The sequence below is a fragment of the Musa acuminata genome, chromosome BXJ3-9, assembly GCF_036884655.1.
Source record: "Musa acuminata AAA Group cultivar baxijiao chromosome BXJ3-9, Cavendish_Baxijiao_AAA, whole genome shotgun sequence".
NCBI lineage: Eukaryota > Viridiplantae > Streptophyta > Magnoliopsida > Zingiberales > Musaceae > Musa > Musa acuminata.
In genome coordinates, this window is record NC_088357.1 from 11,294,565 (window position 1) to 11,311,573 (window position 17,009).

At 37.5% G+C, this 17,009-nt stretch overlaps 2 protein-coding genes across 3 annotated transcripts; one reads left to right on the forward strand and one right to left on the reverse strand.

The window, feature by feature from the left end:
- The first annotated feature begins 375 nt into the window (after positions 1 to 375).
- Positions 376 to 965, forward strand: LOC135648777 (uncharacterized). The gene has a single exon (XM_065166714.1). The coding sequence runs from the start codon at positions 446 to 448 to the stop codon at positions 854 to 856; it is 411 nt and encodes a 136-aa protein (XP_065022786.1). The 5' UTR covers positions 376 to 445; the 3' UTR covers positions 857 to 965.
- A 1,553-nt stretch (positions 966 to 2,518) lies between these two features.
- On the reverse strand, positions 2,519 to 15,790 carry LOC135649895 (two-component response regulator ARR1-like). 2 transcript variants are annotated; one of them, XR_010501415.1, is made up of 7 exons: positions 15,370 to 15,790; positions 15,144 to 15,296; positions 14,651 to 15,046; positions 14,251 to 14,327; positions 7,766 to 9,091; positions 6,533 to 6,736; positions 2,519 to 3,306 (listed from the first exon to the last, which is right to left on the reverse strand). XR_010501415.1 is itself a non-coding variant. In XM_065168834.1 (6 exons), exons 1-6 carry the CDS (start codon positions 15,554 to 15,556, stop codon positions 3,250 to 3,252), a joined length of 2,196 nt encoding a protein of 731 aa, XP_065024906.1. In that variant the 5' UTR covers positions 15,557 to 15,789; the 3' UTR covers positions 2,519 to 3,249. The 2 variants fall into 2 exon arrangements, 1 of the variants encoding a protein (XP_065024906.1); XM_065168834.1 differs by lacking the exon at positions 6,533 to 6,736 and having other exon boundaries at positions 15,370 to 15,789.
- Between the last annotated feature and the right edge of the window lie 1,219 nt (positions 15,791 to 17,009).

The window sequence follows — 17,009 nt, forward strand, 5'->3', positions numbered from 1 at the left end:
AATTTTGATTTCTTTCTTTTACCCATTTATTTTGATATACATTATTAATAAAAATATCATATTACGATGGATCAGGATTATAAGTTTATAATGATATAAAGAATATTTTTCATCAATTCAGAATTAACATCCATCTATTATATCCATTACACACTTATCGAGAGTCATAACTTTTATCATTAATAGATATGATAATTAAAATCAGATTTATCTTTATTATTAATCAATAAAATTCAAATTATCTATTAAATCATTATTAATATACCCCACCCGAGACCGAAACCGAAACCGAAACCGCAACCCATTAAATGAAGGTCACGCAACCGCACGGCAAAACCGCTTGAGGTGACCACAACCGGCCTATTTAAATGCCTTCTCCTCATCTCCTTCCCGTGAAAGAAAAGCGGTGGAAGGAGGGATCGGGTGTTCGAGGGAAGCGGCGCTGATGAAGTCGGACAAGGGCGGGCTGAAGGAGTACTGGAAGCGGCCCGAGCACCGCGGCGGCGGAGAGGAGGGGCGACGGCGCCTGTGCCGCGCGGAGCTCGGCGGGGGCGGGCATCGCCGCCGGTTTTGGCGGCTCAAGATATCGCCGCGGCTGGGGTTCCTCCGTGCGACCTCTCCCCAGCGGATCCTCCCCCAGATCCGCGACGCCTACGTGCGGATGATGCTCCGCTTCGCCAGGGCGACCCCACTCGGCGTCACCTACGGCGGGGGCGGGGGCGGGGGCGGGGCCGGGGCGGTCGGGTTCGCGCGGGAGCCGCTCAGGGAGTACGACGAGAAGGTGGTCGTCGAGATCTACAAGTCGCTCGTCGCCGACTCGGCCAATGCGGGAGGCGCGGTCGGTTTGCGGCCATAGGTGGCGTCAGCCCTCTCTCGCCGTCTCTAATTTCCGTGGCGCCACCGAATAAAGAAACTGTGTATCCTAAATAAATAAATAAATTTTATTTTATTTCTCCTTTTATAAATTGCTTTTACAGGCTTTGGTAATGCCTGACCGGCGAATGGATTAATGACAACAAGTTCTTCGACGTGATACCGAAAATAATGCTTCCAAACAGTACAGATATGAGGTTCTATGGACGCATCTTTCATCGGTGGTGGTGGAGGAAGAATCTTCCGAGCACTAACTGCTCTCGCTTCATTGTACCAATTCAGCGAAAATTGTACCAATAGAGGGACTATTGCACTAACTACAAACCAGTCCTTTATCCATCACTCTCCTTATCCACACTCGTGATTCTCTTAACTGGAATGTTAAGATTGTTTGTTATATTTTATATTTTTATTGATAAAATTAATGATATTAGAATAAATGAATCTAAATAATATTTATTTTCATAATTATAAAGATACCTATAATTTTTTAAAATATAGGATCATGATATTAAAGATAATTAATAATAATAAATAATATGTAATTAATAGTAAAAAAAAAACCCCACTTGCTTTTGATGCTGGCCGTCGGTTCAATTGAATTCATGACTTGGGGTAATTTGATGCAAAGAAAGGTATGTTATTTATTGTAAAACGAAGTTATTGTTAACCAAACTTCAACCGCAGAATCTACTGCTCCTTCAAAATGGCCCCCTTTACCAAAATCACTCTGTGTATGCTTTTCAGTTGGAGTCATCATCATCTTCGGAAAGGGTCTCAAGTGTTAAAAATCATAAAAATTATTTTTGTTAATGTTTTTTAAGTTAGCATTAGGAAGTAAAAAAGGATTCAAATGGGTTTGGAAAGCTAAATAATCATATTAATAATCTCCTTATTTCGTAAGAGCAGTTACGTGGAATCGCTTAGTTTTGAGAGGTCTTATGTCCCAACATCCAAAAGAAATTTAAAAGAATATCTCTATCACACCAAATGTACTTGTTAAACTTAGCTACTAAAGATTTTGGACTCAAATTCTTCCTTTGCTATAAAAAAATATAAATAATATCTTAATAGAAGATTTAAACAAAGAAAACTTATGATATGCGTCGACTGGCCTAACGTCCATCGTGTCAAAAAGAGAAAACTAAAATCAGAATCTACTTTTACATTGGACACAGTCTTCCACATATAAATATTTTACATAACCATATGAAATGTCTCAGCTACTTCCAACTATTACAATGTCTCTCCATGATATATCTAACTCGAGTCATGACAGTGCATGACTATAAAAAGCATACGAGATGATCATATGGCATACTATGAATCATTGGTGATGTCTATTTTCCTCCAAAGGAAAGAAAAGGAATTCGGTGGTGGCGATGCAGAAAAATGTCACAACCATCATCGTTACAAGTTATGATGCTTAGGACTAAGAAAAATATATATATATATATCCCACAGCATTGCAAAATTGATCTTATAAAACATCAACTTGCCACTAGATTTGGAGCCCCAACCATTCTTCCCTTGTTCCAAAAGATTGGAATTCCATACATGATTAGCCAGAGTATGCATTATAAAATTGACACAATCTAATCTACACAGCAGTAAAATGTTTGTCTACACCAATATGTAATGCATCTAACAGTATTAAGCACGGTGCTTCGATTCATAATAAATTTTGACAATAATGATAATGTTCTACATTTGTTAATCTGCCGGTGCTTAGTGATGATAAGTTTACATTCCACAAACTTAATGCAATTTAAATTACACAATGTATTGCAACTAAATGAATACAAGGATAGATGTTCTGGATGACTAGGAGGAATAAAACAATTAAGTAGGATTAGCCATAAATTAAAAGGGAACAAACTAACACCACTTTGTTTCCTTTAGTCAAACGAAACCTGTACATGACTACTGGAGTTAGAAAATACTCCCCTCGATTTTGAAGAGACTATTTGGAGACTCCTAATGCCAAATCCACAAAAGAACACACCAAACCAAACTAATGCAATTCAAGCCTTTCGCCACTTGAGGGATGTCTTGTTAGCATGAGCTAAGAAAGAAACTGGAAACTTAGCATGTACGCATTTGCATACTACTTTTACCTTTGTACACCAAATCGTGTGTGTTGAGATTTGACCGTGTGGACTCAGTATGTCCTCAAGCCCTTTCTCTGGAGGCAATGGTCTGATTTCCGTGCGGTTACCAGATAAATTGTGAAGGAAAACTCTCTAGAACCCCTTAAGATCTTTAATTATGGAACAGTTCCAATCATCTTGAAGAATTCATAATTGCTTCATGGCATAGAGACTCCAATGCTTCTTCAAGAATTCATAATTGCTTAATGGTATAGAGACTCCAATGCTAAACTGGGGGGTTAAAGTTGAACTCATTATCAACCTGCCCAATCCCTTCTTGCTGCTGCAAACCAAAAAGAACTGCAGTGTGAGGTATGATGATCCAAACATTGTATTTAATCAGTAACTTGCTAAAAGAAAAGTTGTGTGGTACTCGAGAATGCTTCCATTGTTCTAGCACATAATGAAGTTATGTTCAGCGGTATTAATGCTACAGTTTGCTCAAAATTAGACCATCCTCCGTATATTTTGACTTACTTTTCAGCTGTCAATTACATGATAAATGATAACAGGTGACTGCCAAAGTCTCAATCTAGTGCCTACGTCAATCATTGTACAATATAACACAATGTATCTGTATGGTTGGTATTGGTTGATACAGACAGGGTCAGATCCAAACCACCTAAAGCCTCTTTAATAGTCTTTTGCTTTTTATAACTTTTTATATCAATAATAAATCAAAATATGTTTCTAATACTTGTCATAAACCAGATATCAAGACATCTACATAAAAGAACTAAAAATACATCAAATTAGCACATAATGTGTGATACATATATCATCTATACATCATAAATAGATAATCGAAAACTCGTAAATAGATGGACTAAAACACTACACTAGTGGGACAAATCTTATCATAAAAACGAATGACACATTGCCTAGGAAGTGGGTCTAGGTCCAGTCCACAATGTCATGTGGTTGGACACATGAATGACATGCTTTCACAACAGTTACATAAACGATATGCTTTCGTAACACTTGATATTGATATGCTGTCATTGTTGAATCGAAATAGCAATGATAATGGGGCATCTGGGTCAGAAAATTGACTCCTGGTACTAACCAACGAGATAGAAGGAAGGGCAAGGGCTATTATGGTTGTTGATATTTAACAAGTTCTATGTGATGCAACCATGATCACTGTTGAGCAGTAAACAATCAATAATATATTGTCATGTAAGTCATATGAAGCCACAGACTCAGCAAAATGAGACCAATTATTGACAACACATTGTGCCCATGAAATCCACCACATTGATATAGAGGTTGTGACCAAAAAAGAACTTAACGACTTGATCTTATTTAAGTTGTCTCTCGTTTCCTTCCAAGTCACCCTTGCCCTTGTCTTTATTCTAACTGATCTGGTAAATGATTCAATGTTATGATCATCATCTTAAGTGGTACAAGTAAAATACTACTTTTTTCATGCTCATCTTCCTTTCGTTTGCTTGCCGGAAACACAAGACCTCTGGCTCTGACCACCATCATTAATGGATGTGCTATTATCCACCTCATTACATCATTGTTGATCTCATAAAGACTTGAATCAAATGGAGGGGTCTCTTCATCCTCCATGATTTATCGCTTCTCAATGACATCTAATGGATTAACTGAATGCGATGAGTGACCTTTACCCATGCCACATTGTAGGGATGACTGAAATTGACTGTTTGTAAAAAAAAGGACTGTTTGCACCATGACACACAAAACGCTAACTGTTTTGTATCTTGAACATATGCTAATGTGTAGCCCTGGTCCTCATACCAAATTGCTTCATCCTATAGGTCAACTTCGATTTGTTTTGAGATACACTGAGATAGACATGGTAGATCTCCTACCTCATCAACAAGTGGATCATCCTAATTCTTTGTTGCACATATCTAATTATATCATAGGACATGAATCATTCTAGTAAACAGAGTGTCAACCAAGGTTTTAAATACCGTACCGGTGTATCGAGCTTTGCTCGATATGGTACGGCATGGCATACCGAGCAATACACCTAAAATAGACATACAACCCTTCGAAAATATATGAAAAATAGAAAAAAATAGTTAGGATAAAGTTTTTAAGTTAAAAATAAATATATATTTAGTATAATTTTAACAAAACTAATATAAATTAGATAAGAATAGTGCCACATATCTTTTTTGGGCTTTGAGGAGTAGCCTTGTGTAGGGTTCGCAATTTCGATCTTTTCCGGATCGTCCTTCCATTAATATTAAATTATCTATAGAAAAATTATTTAAATTGTTCGATTATTTTGTATACAACTTAAACATTAAAATTCAAATGAATTAAGAAATCACATACAGATATACTTGATTCTACCATCAAACCGAACGACAAACCTCCATGGGTAGTGGATCGAGGTCCTCAATCTTATGTATCTGTATATCAATATGATATGTTTGTCGAACCTAATCCTAAAATTAATCTCATGACATAGTTTATTGATACACCGTATGCCATTGGTGCATCAATGTGGTGATGGTCGTAGGTTGATTGTCATGAATACACGTGTTTGAAGCGACTCCCGATGCATGTATTGGTGAATATCAAAACTTCTACTTTCGCTACTGATTTGCTACTCCGTATTATACTATTGCTCGGAGAAGTATGACCAACTATCACCGTACTGCTATTAGCCGTAAGATTCTCCATAATACGTGCATAAACTTGACTAGTACCTCGTCGAGTTCCATGATTTGAATCTTGGGTAGCATGTGTAAAATATTGCTCCTCGGTCTATGCACCACCCTCAAATTGTATAGACGAGACCTCTTGATTAAAAAGTTTTTCCTCATAATCCTCCTAAATTTGATTTAATCCACAATTCATTGTTTTGTTGAGTTTAGGAGAATAAAAATATGAGAATAAGAGAGAGAATGTGAGAAAAATGAGTTTGAGAGATTTTAAAAGAATGTGAGGATGAAATGGAATGAAATAGGAGGGAGGAAAGGGTTCAAAAACCCTTGAGGTTGACCGTTGGAATATTGTTACCATTTGGTAACGATCGGTTTCGACCGTTATCGCCCGGTACAGGTCGGTAATGATCGAAATTTCGATCATTATCGCCTGGTACAGCCCCGTATCGCCTGACACCAGGCCAAATACCTGATATCTGATATCACCCATACCGAGCGATATGGTACGGTATTCAAATCATTGGTATCAACTGAATTTGATTCACGTTCTTCCTTATCTCTGTGTAATTTTAGGCAACATAGCCTTAAAGAGATCTTATAATGGAGATAGACCTCTGTTGTTATCAATTTCTCTTCTTCTTCTCCTCGTCCTCTTCAAACTTGTCCTTAACCCCCCTGCCCGCCCCCTCTTTCTCAGTACCACAACACGATATATCATGAGACACACTATCATCCAAGAAGTAGGCCTCCTACCACATAGGATCAACATTTTGCTGCTTCAGTTTCATTTTTTTTAACAAAATTTAAGAAATAAATTCATGACTAATTGAAATATCTACACAGTGGTGGAGAAAATACCTAGATTTATAAGGATCTACACAGATCTTACGGGGATTCACACCAAATTTTGCAATATTTATGTCGATCAAGATTGCTTCTTCATGGACCTAGGTCACTCACATGAATTTGACTTGCATTTAAATGAGTCTACATGAAATACTTTTTGATCCAACCTTGATTGAACAACATTGCATGCTTGAAACAGGAAATTTAAGCCCTAAGCTGAAAAAAAAAAACATCTTTAAATAACAAAAAATGTAATAAATGTAGCAGCAAGATTCACACCTTAATTTGGTAGCAAGAGAGAAAAGGCTCCAAATCCAAGACATTTAAAACATTTGATGTGAAAGCCATGCAATATGCATAATCAAGACAAAAACAAAAAAGGAAACTACTAGTGAGAAAGGAGGGAAGAAAGATGGAATTCGGTGAGGAAGAGATAAACAGGTGGAGAGGGTGTTGGCACGGAGCTGTAGACTTATCGTCCAGTATATCTCAATACCAGAAACGATACCAAGTGGTACACTAGGCTTGGCCAAATTGCCCAGTCACATGTTAGGTTCACATACTAGTCTGATGGAAATTATAATCCTTGGTTATATCTCAACATGCTTCACATGAATTTGTTAACTCTAATTATATAAGATGATGTAAAAAGTAATCACAATGAGCTTTAAAAGTTTTGAAACTCAACAAGCCAAAAAAAATTTCTATGATTTATCTACCAAACTAGATAAAAAAAGTTGATTACATATCCTACACACAATTTTAAGTTTCTCATACTCAGTGAGAATAGAAATACATGCATATAATGCACCATAAGAAAGACGATCTAAACTCCTAATAAACCTCAAAGTGAAAAGTAGAGATACTTGCATATATTGCACCATTAAAAGGCGATCTAATCTCTAATAAACCTCACTTGTATACTGCATAGAGCCTGCATGAAGAAGATGAGATCTTCTGATACACGGTGCATGCACTTGTATGTCTAATACTGATTTTCAAGTTATATTATTTTGGTGCCACCACAACATAAAAGTATTGACATTTAGGTCTTTACCTTTGAGAATCTGCTCAAACTACATGATGGTTGCATTAAGCGATAAACTGTCTTTCTTATTATGTCAAATAGGTTTGGATGAGTATAATCATAGAAATTTTAGATCAATACATGAAAACACTTCACTAACTTAAATGCATTTATTTTAGGGGGAATATATCACATTAGTTGGATTTTAAGAAGCTAACCTGTTTCCGAACAACATTCATGAGTTCATTTGTAATAATATTGTCTTCAAAAAGAATATCTTGATAACTGAGATCTGGAATTCCATCATAATTTACTCTGTTGCAGTTCTCCACTAGGTTGGTTTTGTGCTGAACAATGCATTCTCTTTTCTCCATATCAATGTCACTTCTTGTTGATATGATATTCTTTGTGACTGTTCCAGTATTACCGTTAAACCCATTGTTGGCAGTACTAGTTGAATCTTGATTACCCATCAGTGAAGAATGACAGTTAATAGTGCTTTGCCCATGACCAAGGTTTTGGCCTGACTGGTATGGGAGATTTACATTTTGCAACTTCCAATCTTGGCTTTTGTTTTGATGATGTTCACCAATAATATCAAAATTTGGAACATGGTTGTCCATTCCTTTTAGGTTGCTACTGTTGCTTAATGCTTTGACACTTCCTGTCTGCGGTGTAGCTCCTTTGCTGCTTACACGACGATAGCAACTTCCAGGTAATCCAGTTATGAAGCTATTATGTACATCAGGATAGAGAGCTTGGGGAGACGTACTACATGAAGCATTCAAATAGTTGGCAGGCAAGGATGTAAGCATATTTGCACTGGTTTCAAGCCGTCCAGAGACATGATTTGGAATATTATTAGGAGGTACTTGTTGCAATAAGGCTGACACAAGTCTAGAATCATGACAGGCAGTTTCAGTCAGTAATTGTCCCCTTGATCGTGGCAGTCCTTGCAATGTGATATCCATATTGCTCCTTTGCTGAGATATAGGAAATTGTTGTCCATGCTGATTCATGTGCCTGGCTAAAGAATTGTTCAGTTGTTCATTGATGGTACCTCTAGGTAATGAGAAGTTGGTTAGTTCTGAAGATGGTAAACTAAAAAGATTTGTAGTTCCTTCCCCAAATTGCTGGTTAATACTTCCAAATGGTTGAACCACTTGCTGTGACTGCCCAAGTTGGTTTAACTCAATATTGTTGGAGGGTCCATGGACGTCACTCATTTGTCTGCTGTTTATTTGCTGCACGGATGAAGATATTATGTTTGAAGAGTTTGTAACTTGTTTACCAGAACTAAGAAAACTGAGTTGATCAATAGCAGACACCCCCATGCCAGTATTTGTAGCACTTCTTGGACCTGAATGTAGAGCTGCTATATTTTGTGGTAGAAGCTGAGTAGAAGCAGCAAGAGCTTGAAAATCATATCCACTAACTGAACCAATTGAATTATTATAAGTTACTTCCTGGGCACTTGCAAAATGTGCATCAAATCTGCCGTGATGCTGTGGCACACTTACTCTCCTCAAGTACAAGCGATATTTCTGTTGAAGTATCAAATGACAATAAATATATCTTAGAACAACAACACAGAGAAAGGAAATGTAAAAAGCATGTGTTTAAGGACCCTGCATGTACTATTGGTAAATGAATGAATTAAGCAACAATATAAGTTCTTGTATAAAAGCCTCTGAAGAACAGAATCATCATAACTAATCAGTTAGAGAGACTGATCGAACTTACCCAAATGACCATGGTTTTGACCTCTACTTCATTACCATGGATCACTCCTTTCCAGACTTGTGCTACACAATAAGTGATGTTGAACACCCCATAATATTGTTGGTACAGCAGTGTAGACTCTGGAGTTATGCAAATCTTTGGTCAACAAATTCCAGGTGGATTCTTAGGCTAATAATTCTCTCTCATGGCAAGGTCACAATTGGCACTGGGGAATAGAATAAAATAACTCATTGAAGCAGATTGGTGCTAGGAAAGTAAACAGTTACTAATAGTAGTTTTCCTTCAAGCCTTTGTAGTCAGGGAATGGGGGAACATGATTGTGGTGGGTAGCAGCCTATCCATCAAACTTGTGGAAAGTCGTTGCCAAGTCATGGAATATCACCAAAGAAGATATCACAAGATGCATTGACTTTGATACCAAATTGATATAATGTGTCACATTTTATCAACTTTCACCTTACTTCGAGGGTAGAGTGTAACATTTGGGAGAGACTTTTAGGATGAGAAAGAACACAAGTAGAAAAGAGAGGAAAGATAAAGGAAAGAGAAGACTGTATTATCACTTCGATGATATACCCAAGGAATCCCAACCATACATTTTTAAGAGTTGGACGAGGAAGAGCTATTCCTGTCACCTACAAATCCCTCTAAAAGATTATTTTAGAAATCTCAGAATACAAGTTTTAATAGAAAAATAATTACATCAAGGTTTTGGACACTAATTTGATGATAATTAGGGGTTTAGAGTAAGGTTCGTCATACCGTACCATACCGGCGTTTCGACCCGGGCTCGGTATGGTATGGTACCGGTGTACCAGGCGGTACATCAGGGCGTACCGAGCGGTACACCCTGGTGTACCGAACAATTTTATACTTTTTCATACTATAGTAGTGCTACAGTATAGTACTGTAGCACTATAGTGGCATCGGACGGTTCGCGTACCGGTACATACCGCCCGGTACGGGCGGTACGCTTCGGTATGGCAGACCTTGGTTTAGAGAACCTTTATAACATCAATGTAATACAGTAATAAATATGCATGAAAACTATAAGAAAAGTTTCTTATCTTGGTACAAAGATGATTAACCTCTCTTGTATTATGGCCTTCTCCTGAGGTAATCAGGTGTCATATTAGGTTCTCTGGTTTGGCCTGGGGCACTCAGAGAAAAATCCAGCAGCTGGGCTGATCTAGCCAACGTAAGACTAAACCTTACTCTTTTCCAGGTTAGGTAGGAAGAGACAAATGACTAGTCAACCTGTCAAAGTATCTCCAAAGTTGGCAAATTCCTGCACAAGCTCTACCATCATCCATGGAGGCATCCAAGGTGTCGTGAAGGCCGATGTGAGAATATTCAATCACATAGTGGCTGTATATGGCCCGACTGAATCTAAACATGGCTGGCCTCCTTTAGCCTCTTCCATCATATGCTGATGATGATGAATACTAAAAAGGACTTACCATGTGAATATGTCCTTATTTGAGTTTGTCAAGTTAGAACATTGATTCAAATCTGATATTTAAGATAAAGATCAAGTATCTGTAACATAAACTAAACCACTTGGTAGATAAAGTGACCAAATCTATACCTCTCAATCACTCAATTTTGGTTTGAGTATGCGTATGTCTAAATGGACTTAGGAAACGAAGGGTGATGCGGAACCAATCTTATCAATCTCTTATTTAAATAAATTTGATTAGTTTATAGGTTATTTTGCATATCATAAGTTGCCACATGACAACATACTGAATAATTCTAATCTAGTTTCTTAGTTTACTCAAGGAAGAAGAAAATATGAAAAGAATTTGAGAAAATCAAATTATGATTGTGATTGAAGATTTCAAATCTTGATGGAAGATTTTGTGAAGATTGATCTCTATGAAGATGGAAGCATATCAATCAAGAATATTATCCTCTTTGAAAGAAAGATCAAATCATATATTATTTTTTATTCAATTGTAAATTATTTACTTTTACATTTTTCTTTTCTTTTCTTATACTTAGCCTATAAAAAGGGGCAAGAACATTGTAATATAAATCAATCAGAAATGGATCAATGAAATAAGTTCTTTTCCCACCTTGAGTGTGAGTGGTGTGAGGCCACATTTGTTTTCTAATAGCATGATTCCATCGTCTATGTGCAAGACGTGCGAAATTGTGAGGCCTTCATCCTGGGAGTGTCCTCCCTGAGCCAGAGCAGCTCTGGTACTTATCACTTTGTTTTTCTATTATTTTTCAGTTACTATCTTCTATTCCTCTCTTTTATATTCCTCTATTATCAAAAAAATATATTTTGTCGCTCTCATCCTACATCACAGAGGATGTAGGATAAGAACTCTAATACCAAATCTGATATAGAATGAGAGCTCTATACCATTATGATATAGGACAGACACATGGAAGACCAAACAAAAAAATACTTCTCTTATATGGGGTATAGTTGTGGAATAAAAACAAAAAGATATCAAATAAGATCAAAAGAAGGATAAATAATATATTCAAGTCATTTCAGGGATTAACTCTCAGTGATGAATGTCTCACACCTCTATCTATCGTAAATATGGACAATAAAATTATATCATTGGAAAAATCACACCATTAACAAATATTATAGGAAAATATATTTCCATTCATTCAGTTATCATCGGATCATCCAAGTTATAGCCTCTTTCCCCCCTTTTTCCAAACCCTTTAAGTACAAAAAGTGGAAAGAAATATCTTTTTTCCTTTTTGGGGGGAAGATAGATTTGCATATTTGTTTTGGCAAATAAACTTCCTAATAAGATCTTTGATTAATAAACTTTTTTAGTAAAATAAACAACCATAGTAAACTTCCTTGTAGGGATCGAATCTCCCATCAATCCTAAGAATTGTCAATAGAGGCTAAGATTTGTCTCCTTATTGTTTTTATTGATAACTAATGTCGGATCATAGAAGATTGTCATATGACAACTTATGATATTTGCAAAAGAGCCCTAGACTAATACAATTGTTAAGTGATTAAAATCAAAATAGTTTCACATCATCACCCTTCACACCTACCTTGTTTTCAAGTGATGATCGGGGTCTTCTAGGTCACAAACCAAATTTGGATTATTTAACTTCCTCCTTCACATGCAGATGGGGGAGAAAAATGTTATTTTTCATGTCTTTCCAAGTGAAAAAAGCTCTCCTTAATTCTGATTTGAAGATGTTGTTCAACTATTGAGAGAACAATTTTGGTTTCCTTTATAGCTCCAATCTGTTGGGTTGTTGCTACAAAGGATTTGATATTGCCTTCTTGGCATCTTGCATTGGTAAAAAGCATTTGGAATCTTCAAGGAGTTAATCAAACACCTAGTTGACATTGAAACCATAAACTATAAATGAATAAGATGATATTTGATGTACTAGAAATATATACGACAATAGTTGCTTTGCTAGAAATGAATAAGATGATATTTGGCTATTTCACCAATAGAGAATTGTGGGAGAGAAAACAAGAGAACAGAGGGAGAGAAATGACAGAGAGAGAAGAAAGACAGGAGGAACAAGAAACTTCACTGATCACTTCAATGATGTGCCCGAGGGGCACAACTAGAAGTTGGAGAAGAGCTCATTATTCCACGTTACAAAATCCCTCCAAATGATTGTTCTAACTTTTTTCAAAATGAAAATATTAGTTAAAATAATTAGTCTAACAAATTAATACTAACAATAAGGCTTTGGACATTATACAAATCATGTTAAGTTATTTGGCTTAGTTGAACTGAACCATTAGTTCAGGTTCAACTCAAGCTCAGTTATTTGTGTTTTGGGCCAGAAGAGCCTAGGCCCAGGTGCGCACCTAAGCTATGCCCAAACTAAATGCCTCACCCGAGACATTTTGAGGTGCTTGGGCCTCGCCTCGCCTTGCCCAGGTGCCTAGGCGAGCACCCAAGCACCCATGACAACACTGGATTACACCAGATAGAGTACAAAACGAATAAGATGCTCCATGGAGGGACAGGAGTGGACCCTATCTTACCATAGAAAAGGATCTGATTTTCAATGGAAGTGGTTCCTACATCCCACTTGTCCATGTCTTTGGAGGATTAGTTGGTAGTTAACATACTTTTTCTATGAACCCACACCAAATAATAAGATCCATAGTGAAGAAGTACTAAGTGCTCTCCCCAGTTAGGTAGGAACAAAGGGAGTTGACCAACGGAAAGATTAAAAAGGCAAGCAATCAACACATTTTTCACTAATAGAAAAGAAACTACAAAAATGAAATGATTAATCCTTTAGATTATAACCTGAGTTAAAAACTTTGGATGTTTCCTGAAAAATGGAGCTGAATTGTGGAGACTTCCTCATGCAACATCATAATGTACAGGAAATGATGATATCATCTATTGCTTTCCAAATCACAAACTGAATGACAAAAAATTCTCGCTATGATTTTTTATTATAGCAATTTCATTATTTTCATGTCTGTATAATTGATTGATCTGGAATAAAACATACAGTTGTAACTTGTAAGAAAAGAGAACTGTCTTTTAGATACACAAAGGGGCATTCTCAATATTGTGCCTTGAAAGAGTCATTTACATCCATAGTCTAAATCAAATCTCTTTTATCAGGGTCCAAAAGTTAAGACATGTAAACATTCTTTTGTTGCTTTTATCTAATACTCTCTCTCTCTCTCATTGTCTTGTCCTTCTCATTGTACGAGAAACATTTGTGCTTATGTTAGATGTTTTAAATTGCTATTAAAATTATTGAATCAACTTCGATTATAATTTGCACCACTTTGCAAGTTATTGTTTTATGAAAATATGCATTAAATCTTAGAAATACATTATTTTTCTGCTAGCTTCTGTTTGCTTATCATGGAATTTGGACAACAGAAAAATAAATGATGTATAAGATCATGGTAAACAAAGAAAAGAGATGTGAAAAACGACTAGCTAAGACACAAGAAAAATTGTACACATACCTGCAAGTGACTTGCAACATTTTCCCTAGTAAGTCCAGCCACATTCATCAACTCAAGAATTTTCTTTGGAACAGCTTCTACAAGGAGGAAAGATATATATATTAAGTACATATACAATTGTTTTCGAAGTAAATTAATTGCAAACATCCAACAGGTGTTCACGATGACATTATATTTGTCGAGATCCAACTAATGGATCGGTGAACAACCTGACCAGAAAAGAAAACTTTTTGGTTTACCTTCTCTATAGACCTGTATACTGAAACCATGAACTTTATAAAGTTGATGTCTATTAATGCTAGTTTGATTAAAAACCATATTCACAAACAATATTTTCGGAGACATGATAAATTAAGAATTAAGGATATGGTATCAATAATATAAGGAGAAAAGAACCTACTGTCAACACCCAATTGATTGACAGCAGTCACAAATTGTTGGTGGAGATCAACAGACCATACAACCCTTGGCTTCTTCGTACTAGAAGAGTCATCATGCTCTTCGACCATCTCTTCCTCCTCCTCGTCCTTCTCTTCCTTTTTTCTCTTTGCATTCTTCCAATTCCCGACACACCCAGAGGAAGCATTATCCCCATCATCCAGACTTCGCTTGTGCTTGTCGTCCTCCTCCACACTCCCAGAATTCTCCAACTCCTTCAATTCATTCCTTTTCTTCCTCACCACATGCTGCCATATATTCTTCAAGGATTCCATCCTAACCGGCTTTATGATATAATCACAAGCTCCATGTGTGACACCTTTCATGACAACATCCTTCTGGTCATCAGCGGACATCACTGTGCATCAACGAGAAGACAACAGACGAGGAGTCAAACATACGACTCCTTGAGTTCACATCCAACTCACAAATCATCAAGGAAGAGATTTACTGACTGATGACAGGAAGATCCATCTCCAATCCGATGTGCTCGAGCAACTTGAACCCGTCCATGTCCGGCATGTACACATCGCTGAGAACCAGGTCGAACCATCCCTTCTTCTCGCGAAGGATGGAGAGCGCCAGCGCTGCTCGCGAGCAAGTCGTCACTGAACATCAAAAGCACGGACTATGCCTCAATCATGCGAAACGCTAAGATTAGGAGCCACGGGTTTGCGTTACCGTCGTAGAGGCACTTGCGGAGCATCCTGTCAAGGATCTTGAGGCAGGTAGGGTCATCGTCAACGAGGAGCACCCGGAGGCCGGCCGGGAACTCGGGCGCGGGGCCTCCGCCGTCATCGGGCGGGCCGTGGCTCGGCGTGGACGCTGCTCTGCTGGGATCCATAATCGAAGAGTCCCAATCCAGCATTCGATAGGCCTAAGATCAAAATCTAGTACAGGAAGCGATATGGAAATCTCATCGAGGAGTCGGAATCGGAGATCCAACAAGAGGACGAAGGGAGTTGGGGCACAGCTCTGTTCGATTGGCTTCTCTCCCTACTCGCTTGGACTAAAGAGAAGAGTCGGAGCAGCCATCTCCCCTCATATTCCTCGTATCTTTTCTACGCTGCTTTTATCCTCTACCCAATTTGGAATTTTTCCCTTAATTTTCCTCTTGATTTGCGATTTGCATGTCAATCCCTAAACCATCCTGATTTGTACTCGTGACGGATTTCGTTTCCCCCTTTTCTCGGGTTGAGTTGTCATTTTGCATTTCGATCCTTTTATATTTTCAATTTACGTTTTATTAATTTACCCGAATTGATTTAATAATAAGGTTATATATAATCTGATCGAAATCAAGATGTGTCCTTTAATGCGTACAATCGTTCTTATATACTTGTCATATTTTGTTTCCCCCTTTTTTGAGTGTATTCTGCTTCGATTCTTTGTTGTAGTGTGATGGTGATATTAAATTATCTGCAATAAGTCGAACTTTTTATTGGATTAATAATAGAAGGATATCAATAATGATACGAATATGCAATACAGTAATAGAAAATTAAGTGTGTGTTTTGGGCCAATCGAGCCGCAGTGCTTACGGGTTTGAAGTAGTTATGACGTACGTGAGCGAGTAAAGGCAGACCAGTTCAGTTGCAGGTAAGGAAATATTTAGTAGCAGATTAAATATGTGCCGATTGTGTTTCATGTGACTCTTCTTTATGTTTGATGTTATAAGATAATAACACTGCCGTGCACGTGCTATCATTGGTTCATGAAAATAAATAATGGACTCTGTGGAGTAAGCCTTAATGGGCAGTGTTCTGTTGGTCTTACTCGATTATGATTTAGTCGGATTATAATAAGCAACATCCAATTTGACTTGAATCGATTTGGATTTCGATTCGATTATGAACTTAATCATCTGGCTCGATCGAATCGGAACCAGAGAGGAATCGAGTTCACAATCTGATCTATTCTGATTATTGAATCAGCACAACATAAATCGGCTGTCATTTAGTCTTCTATTTTTCTTTTATCTTTATCGTATTGTATTAAGTTTGGTTCATATTTGTTTGGATAGATTTATAAATTTATATATTTATTGGATGAGTTAGCACGGCCCGGTCCACGGGTCAATATCAGGAGTTCTTTTGCCGATTGAGCTGGATGTTGAGGCCGATATGGCCCTCACGACGGGGTGCTGATCAGCGTTCCTTGGTGTGCTGATCCAGGCGCTATGAATGCCGAGTGGCATCTCTCCTTCTCTGGGGTAGTTGGCAACTCGTCTTCGTGAGGTGGTCGTGTTTTTATGTAAAAATGGTTCTCGTCGGGATCACCCGACGAGGCCCCTCCGACGAGCAAGTCAGTGGAGTGATCCA

Coding starts and splice junctions, on each gene's coding strand:
- LOC135649895 (XM_065168834.1), bottom strand. CDS start 15,556: ATGCTGGATTGGGACTCTTCGATTATGGATCCCAGCAGAGCAGCGTCC. Junction 15,047..15,143: donor GATGGATCTTCCTGTCATCA/GTCAGTAAATCT, acceptor GTTGATGCACAG/TGATGTCCGCTGATGACCAG. Junction 9,092..14,250: donor ATGTTGCAAGTCACTTGCAG/GTATGTGTACAA, acceptor ATACTTCAACAG/AAATATCGCTTGTACTTGAG.
- LOC135648777 (XM_065166714.1), top strand. CDS start 446: ATGAAGTCGGACAAGGGCGGGCTGAAGGAGTACTGGAAGCGGCCCGAG.